At 36.4% G+C, this 8,508-nt stretch overlaps 1 protein-coding gene across 7 annotated transcripts in view; it reads left to right on the top strand.

Annotated features, from left to right (window-relative positions):
- DYNC1I1 (dynein cytoplasmic 1 intermediate chain 1) overlaps positions 1–6,901 on the top strand; it is a 316,442-nt gene extending 309,541 nt beyond the window's left edge. For all 7 annotated transcript variants that reach the window (XM_017956939.3, XM_017956940.3, XM_009203370.4 and 4 more), the window contains one exon: positions 5,958–6,901. In XM_017956939.3, the coding sequence (XP_017812428.1) occupies positions 5,958–6,068 (111 nt within the window). In that variant the 3' untranslated portion in view covers positions 6,069–6,901. The remainder of the gene's footprint in view (positions 1–5,957) is intronic.
- Positions 6,902–8,508: the final 1,607 nt, after the last annotated feature.

The following is an 8,508-nucleotide window of genomic DNA, read 5'->3' on the forward strand; positions in this document are numbered from 1 at the left end:
ATGATATTTGCATGTTTAACCTTGGTTATAAAAAGTCATTTGATTTTTTTAACAGCGTGTACATCAGTTATAAATCCTTACAACTTTAGGTAAAAATGAAGAATCCCACTGTGGAAAGTGCCACAAGGAAATAGATGGATTAGGATGTATTAGTCACATGTGAAAAATAAAAAATATGTATGTGCATGTCTACATATGTGTGTGGATGTGTATAGTTACAATAAATAGTTATATTTTAAACTTGATTTTTAAATGAACAATGGAAAGTAGCAACTCTGAAAGAATTATTGTGATTTGCAAGAACTCTTTCCCTGTCCCCCATTCATGAAAGTTAGCTATTATTAAAAGCCTGACTACTTAGGAAATTATTTGTGTGAATATTTAAGACATAAAATGTTATAAAATATAAGGTAAACTTCTAAAAAAAAAAGTTCAGCTCTGAATAGGTAAAAAGAAGAAAGTAGAAGAAAGAGAAGAGGCAAGGAAGCAAGAAAATAAAAAAAATTAGAAGAGAGGAATAAACATTAAGAAGGAAAAACAGCATCATGTTCAGGGTTTATAATGTACAAGCACTGTGTTAAGCTCATTACATTTTTTTGTTTTATTTAATATTCAGTCCTAGAAGATGGATCTTATAATTTATTTCACACAAATGAGGAAGTAAAAAGATAAAGATCAGAAGTGTTAAAACCATACATTCCCTAAAGACACACAGCAAGTTAACGGCAAATCTTGGGGGGAAAAAAAAAAGCAGGATCTGGCTGGTGAAGTGGAAAAAAGTCAACCCTGGCTCCATTCTCAAACGTTATTACTCCACAATCTGTGCCTCCCTTTAGGTATACAGGACACCCGGGCAAGGCGAGCAAGGGGTTAGACTGGTAAGTTTTTCAGGGGTGAAGTGGGACCGGGTCCAGAGGCAGTCTCCAGTCCACTCAGGCAGAGAGGAGGGGACAGATCCCTGACATGGTCAGAGAAATAGTGGGGTAGCCTAAGGCGTGGGGCTCTGGGAGGCTAAAATGATACATTTTCGTGAATTTTTCCACAATTTTTGCACTTTTGCTTTTGCTTGTTGACCTTTTGTCTTCCAAGAATCTTAGAAGATTTAAAACAATCTTCAGAATCTTTGAGCAGGTGATTCAAAACACATTACCTGCCTGCCCTTCTGTCATGGAATGCTGGCATTTCCCAAAGGGGTGAGGCTTGATTGCCCCACACTAACAGATGAAAGTCATGTGGTCTTTAGCAAATCATTTAGCTCCCTATACTGTCCTCTCCTACCTGTTAAAGAAAGGTCTATGCCCTGCTTCTTAACATCCTCACATAACAATCAGAATTAATTCCTAAGGAAATTTTTTTAAAAAACAGAAATATGTATGCCACAAAACATATCATTTTGGGGAGCCTGTTCAATTTGACTGATAATTTAAGGAAAAAGAATGCATGACAATCCATGATGAACTCATAGTACTTCCTTTACTTAGATTACCTTTCTCATGCTCTCCACATCTCTGTTGATGAATGGGTCAGACAGCATCATCCCTACTTTACAAATGAGGCAATGAGAGGGTAAGTGCCTGACCATTGCCAGCAACCAAGATGAGAACAGCACTTGAGTCTCCTGTCCAAATCAGAGGTTCATTTTACCTCCTTCTTATGTCCAAATTCCTACCTCAGTAACTACCTTTGCCCTTAGTTTCATTGGTTGTAAAAATAGGATCATATTGCTAGGCGTGGTGGCTCACACCTGTAATCCCAGCACTTTGGGAGGCCAAGATGGGCGGATCACTTGAGGTCAGGAATTCGACACCAGCCTGGCCAACATGGTGAAACCCAGTCTCTACTAAAAATACAAAACAAATTAGCTGAGTGTGGTGGTGCATGCCAGTAATCGCAGCTACTTGGGTGACTGAGGCAGGAGAATCACTTGAACCCAGGAGGCGGAGGTTGCAGTGAGCCAAGATCACGCCACTGCACTTCAGCCTGGGCAACATCTCAAAAAAAAAAAAAGGTGATCTCTCTTAGAGTTAAGATTTTATTATCTCAGGAATCTGAACCTCGAGTGCTTTGGCATGAAAGTGCTTTATATGTTTAGCAAAAAATTAGAAAACAGTCATTGAACCAGGAGATGGACTGGCTGTTGGTGAACTCAGTCGATGAAGCAGTTGGAATATCTGAGTCATCCCTAACCTATGATGCAGACTTCATCAGAGATGAATCTAGAGGCAGAAAATGTTTCCAGATCCACTTTGACTTAGAACAATGCTGGGCAATTTTTGAAGTTTTTTTAAATTTTTTTTTAATGGTGTTCCCTTAATTTAACTATACATTTTTAATTGGTCAAAATAACTTACGAATTTTTTTCCTATCACAAATGTAAATTGTTTGGAAATTATTCTAAGCTATTATTCTCAGAGAAAAAAAAAATCCATAGTGATGCTCTAGATTTAGCCTTTAATGCCTTAATAGAAACTTGAAGAGATGCTGAAGCAATGTTATTAACATGCCATTTGCCTCCCTGTTACTTGCTTGACACACAACAGGTAACAGGAAATGTTACAGTTGTCACTGAAGGAAGGTAAATTTTAGGCTATTCATATTTTAATGTCAGTGAAGTTTTTTTTTTGCCAGTATTCACACAGTTTGACCTACAAAAATCATAATTAATTTTGTCAGTATTTCATAGTCATCATATTCCAAAACAATTCACTACTGTATCTTTAATTCAAACACAGTGCCTGACATATAATTGGTACTCAATCAATGCTGATTGAATGAGTATTGAATAAATTTATATGCAAGGTAGGACATGAGATCAGTCTGTTCTGTAAGAAACATGAACAAAGATTTTTCCTATTTAATGATTAAGATAGTATGGGATTTAAAAATCTCTTAGAGAAAATCATAAATGCATTTATGTTCTTGAGCCTCCTTTCTAGCCATTTCTAATCAGAGAGTACAAGGTGAGAAGAGCCAGGAACTGCCAAGGGTAGGAAGGGCAGTTCTGTCCAAACGGATGCTGTTTACAGTCATGGAAACAGCAAAGTGAAAAGAGTGGCCCTCTTGTTTGTTAGGACACCTGTTTGGTTTTACCTACAAGTAATTCTAATGTCAAAAATTATTACTTTGGGTGTAGAAATAGCCTGTGAATACACATTCACACGTTCAAGCTAAGATTATACTTAAAGTACTTCCTGATGGTGATATTTAATTCTAAAAATGGGGCAGTCTGCAGTTCACCTTCTAAATCTAGCATTACAATCACCTTGGGTTATTTTTACAGTCAACAAGATGAAAAGTATAATAGGATGAGGTAGATAAATTGATTTCAAGTTTCTAGAAGGAATTGTGTTTTCATCGTGTTCTACTCTAGAATTTTTGTGAACCAAGAACATAAATATTTCTGTGAAAATTATAATACCATAAAGAGGAAAAGACTTGGCAAAACAAATATCCCTAAAAAACAAACTTCAAACATTTTGCCAATCTAAATGGAACTTCAGCAGATCAGAAAGAGGACAAGATGTGTTAGATTACTGTGACACTTTTGCGAGGGTGAATCTGTATTTCTAAGGGCATGTGTTAGTATTACAGCACTATTACTCCCACCCCCATGAAGAAAGTCACATATAATTCACTTGCTGGTTTATGTTTTGTGTGTTTAAAAGAAACATTTAAATTTGATAAAATTCAATTTTGAGAAGTTATGTAATTTTTGAGATGTGCAATTTTATATAGTGTAAATGTTCTAAACTGTATCTAGACATTTATTCAAACCTTAATGTTCCGTAATCTTTACTAGGGCTGTTTCTGAACAGTCTTGCCATGACTGCTACATGAAACTATGTAAATACATTTACCTATTTTATTGTTATACACATTGCTATCAATAAAATATTGCGTAGGTCATCGTATATTAACTTAAATTTGTACCATTTTAACTAATAATACAGCTTTATGTTTGGAAACGAAACTCAGCTCTTTATGAGCAAGGTACTGTGTACTATTGAGACCTGTTTTTTTCCTCCAATATTTAAAGTTATATGAAGTTATGGGGCATTTCAGCTTTAGTTTGATTCTTACTTTATATGGGAAAAAGTTATAAATGTGTTGTCATGATTAGGCTTTTGTCTCTTCTTGGGCTTTTGTTTCATGGTTATTTTTGGAAAGGCTTGCTCAGTGGTTGGAAGAGAGAAAAGAAATAGTGGTCCTATTCTTTTACATAAATGTGATACCAACCCTTTGCTGGTTATGTTTTTAGTGAGCTTGTTTGTATCATACATTTTGGGGGCCTCATTTCCCAGGTACAGTATTTTCTAAAATTGAAGAGAAAAATGAAGAATCGTGGAATACAGGATAAGAGCCCAAAGTAGGGAAAACAGACTGAGCAAAAAGTTATCAGCATCATTCAAGACTATTGTGAACTTGCGTTATTGCCTACAAAGAACTTTGGATTCGTTTCAATAACTGTAGTAGCATTTAACCATTCAGAAACTCATTCATGTGACTAAGTAAGAATTCTTATTGGTACTGCACTTCGCAAAATAAGTCAAAGAACTTACTTTCCTTGCCTGTATATAATTTCCAGAATTATATACTTGAAACACTTAGCCTTAATACCAGAACACTAGTTTAAGGATATACTTTGCATAATGAAGTTGCCACTTTCCAATAAGTTTTCTTGGACAGACAGTATTTGAGAATATTATCCTTGTAATAAAAATTTTAAGTTCTAATCATTTGGCTCTGTGTGGTGAGAAATTTTCCAGCAGAAGCAATCTCAAAGCTTAGGTTTACTTGCTTCCTCTTTTTTCATTAAAAAGTATATTAATTGAGATGCCTGTGTGTTCTTAATGTTTATGGAATATGTGGATAATGTACTGTAGCACTAGTACCTATGGTTGAATTACACTATATTATAGGGTAAAACTCCAAGAAAATGCGTCTAAAATCTAAATCAATTTTATTCTCTGTGAAAACCATTCAGACTTCTACGAAATCCTGTTTCTCATCCTCAAATATTCTATCCCAGATACTTGCATGATATTTTGAAGCAATTTATTTTTGGATGCTATGTGGAGAAAACATTATCCTTTAAAACGACTAACAAAAATTCATAGATTCAGTTTGCATTGGAAGAGGCATTAATTTCCTCCTCACTGAATAGTACATAGAAGATATTTTGGAAATTTTATAAATCCCCTTTTTGATGAATCAGTATAGCATACTGGCTAGGGATGTTCATAATGGAACCAGATTCCATTGACACTGATATTTGCTAGCTATGCAACCTTAGTAAGATTATTTAATCTTTGTGTGCCTCTGATTTAGGAATATGAGGCACAATGGGATTCTTATGATGAATGAGTTAATACATGTAATGTACTTAGAACAGAACTCTCGGTAAATAATAGCTACTACTACTATTATTCATAGTTATCATCATATAAATCTTACTGGAAAGGCCTAAGTACTATTTCATAGGAGGAATATTTCTTTGTATATATAAGCTATTCTTTTCCTTCATACTGCCCCATCAGCGATACTTTAGAAAAAGGATTAATACCATTGACTAGGGATAAAATATATAGTTATTTGAAAATCTTGGTCAATAACGCAGTTTTTATTTGCTGTTTCACTGTAAGTCTGGTCTTCTTATGAAAAAATTTCATTACTAAAAGCACTTTAATGTGGCTACTGTGACTGTATAGTTTACATAGGTTTTAAAATTTTATAAATTCTGTGAGTGCTTTTGCTTCCAAGAGTGACATGGTTCTCTTATTAAAGAGCGACACCTCAGGCCCTGCTTGATCCAAAGAAGAATATTTGATTTCCTTTACATTCCAAGGGAAATATCTGCTTTGGAGGGGGTGAGGGCAAAGGGATAGTCATTCAGGCTTCAGGGCTTTCAGACAGGAAAGATATCTTGTTCATCATTTCTCCATTGATTTGCTTTGCAGCTTGCAGTTCCCCACAATGATGAATGGACCCGATTTGCCAGGACCCTTGTGGAGATTCGCGCTAACAGAGCTGATAGCGAGGAGGAAGGCACTGTTGAGTTATCTGCCTAGTGGAAATGAGCCACCCCCACTGCAGCCCCCAACTTTGTGTCCTAGAGCTCAGCGTCTGCAGTCAAGTCTGTTGTATTCGGTGTCCATTCAGTATCAGTATTGCTGTGACATTTTGGGTGCCATATTGTGCCAGCTTTGCTCCAAGCATTCTAAATGTGTCCCACCATGCTTTCCACTGACCCAAAATTCACCAGAGCATTTCTATCTTTATATTTCTGTCTCAAAAATGAAGGGAGGGGGGTTATCGGTTAAGTTGCTGCCTTTTAACTACTTAGTAGCTGTATTTAATAGCTGGAAACCTCTGGTTAAATTTGTGCTTACATGCACTCCTGGCATAGTCCTATTAAATCCATATGAAGCCAGATATGATTGGGTGCAGATGTGGTGTGCCTCATGTTATGGTACAGGGCCAAAGACTTGAGATGTGGTGTTTTACATGGTGACTCACATTATGAATGGATTTACTAGAAGAACATTGCTGCTCCTTATTTATTGTAGTGTGCTGCATGGAACGTATTTATTTGAAAGCATTAAAATAAACGATCCTAGAGCATGTGCATAATGAGAGGACTGTATTCTCTCTGCTGCTGTTGAGGTTACATTAAGTTCCAAATAACAATTGCAGTACGCCAGTTCCACTGAAGACATGAAATCTTTAGAGGTTTGTTGCAGTGAACGAAATGAATTTTAATGCCTATTATTTCTAGGTACTTTAACAATATTTCAAATATCATTGACCACTAATACTTGTCATTGAAGCTAACACAGTCTGACAAAAGTCTATGGTTCCTAAATATGACATCAGTGTTGCCAATAAAATGTTTCAAACCAGGTCTGCACCAGTGTAAGTAAATCCTTTGCTTGGGGAAAACTTGACTGGAATTCTGCTGTGACAAGAGGTGGGAGAGATACATTAGAGCCATGTTAAAGACCGATCATGAATTTATTTGAGCAGCCAACCTGGCCGGACTTAAACCAAGACTCCTAGTTTTATTTTTATGAGCGAATGTGTGTGGTTTTGTGGAAAGCTCCTCCTTCTCACCTTTACCAAAACCACCCTTGCCCAAAGACAGTTGTTGGAGTAAGAAAGGTAGGTTAAGATGAACAAATACCAAATGTCCTACACATATCTTTTTAAAAACAATTTACACCAGAAAAATGATGTTTATTACTATTGGACTAGGAAATATGTCTATAAACAACTTTAATAAACTTTTTTTTCAAAAGGTCATTTTATGCCCAGGGAAAATGAAAACAAATAGCAGTTGAGTCATGAAAAACATTCGAAGACAGGCTTTGGCTTTTTAGGAAGGGAATTTCCATTAGGGCTTTGTTGGTAGGGATTCCTTGAACTGTACGGTTTCTTTTATTTTTAAAATAGTGTTATTCTTTTACTCCAAGTATCCTACAATATTTAGGTATTGAAATCCTTTGTAAACAATAAAAATTTTATAGATAACAAATGAGTATCTGAAATAGGTTTAAAAGCATTTGAATGAAAAGTACTGGGAAAAAAAGTTTCCCAGTCATACAGTGAAGTACCTAAGAATAAAAATTCAAAACCCGTGAGTTATTATGATAGACCAAATTGAATGATTCAATGAGTGATGATGTGAAAAGTACAAAGACCTGAGTCACTTATATTAGGCATATAAAATGTTACAAGAACATGTGTTCTTATATATCCCACTGTGGTAGCTGGTCTCCAAGGCAGTTCCCAATTCTTGTGCAGGCCATCCCATGTTGAATCTGGGCTGACCTTATGTGACTGACACAATGCCAGGAAGTGATGCTCCATGGTTTCCATTATGTCTTAGTTAATTAAGACTGCTACGTGGTTTCCAGGATGTCTTGGTTAATTCAGACTGCTATAACAGAATACTGTGGTATTCGGACTGAGTGGCTTAAGCAACAGAACTTTATTTCTCACAGTTCTGGAAGCTGGGAAATCCAAGGTCAAGATGCTGGCAGATCTGATATCTGGTGAGGGCCATCTGCTTAGGTTGCAGATGGCTGTCTTATTGAATCCTCACATGGTGAGGAGAGAGAGATGATCTCTTTCATGTCATTACTTATAGGGCACTAATCACATTTATGTGGACTCCACCCTCATGACCCAATTATCTCCCAAAGGCCCACCTCCAAAAATTGTCACAATGAAAATTTAGGCTTCAACGTATGAATTTGGGAATGAACATAAACATTCAGTCCACAGCCCAGGGCAAGGTTATAAGAAGACATATATCCTCCATCTAGGTTTCTTGGCACAAACAATCTTGGTCCCTTACTATGTAAGAAGTACAACTACCCTGAGACCTCCAGGCCACACAGAAGCTGACCATGGAGTGGTCATGTAGATATAAAGAGAAATACATAGCCAGTCCATAGCCATTTAAGTCACCCCAGCTGATGTCCCAGATGAAATGTGGTAGCCAGAAAG

This window comes from Papio anubis, chromosome 4 (genome assembly GCF_008728515.1).
Source record: "Papio anubis isolate 15944 chromosome 4, Panubis1.0, whole genome shotgun sequence".
Taxonomy (NCBI): domain Eukaryota; kingdom Metazoa; phylum Chordata; class Mammalia; order Primates; family Cercopithecidae; genus Papio; species Papio anubis.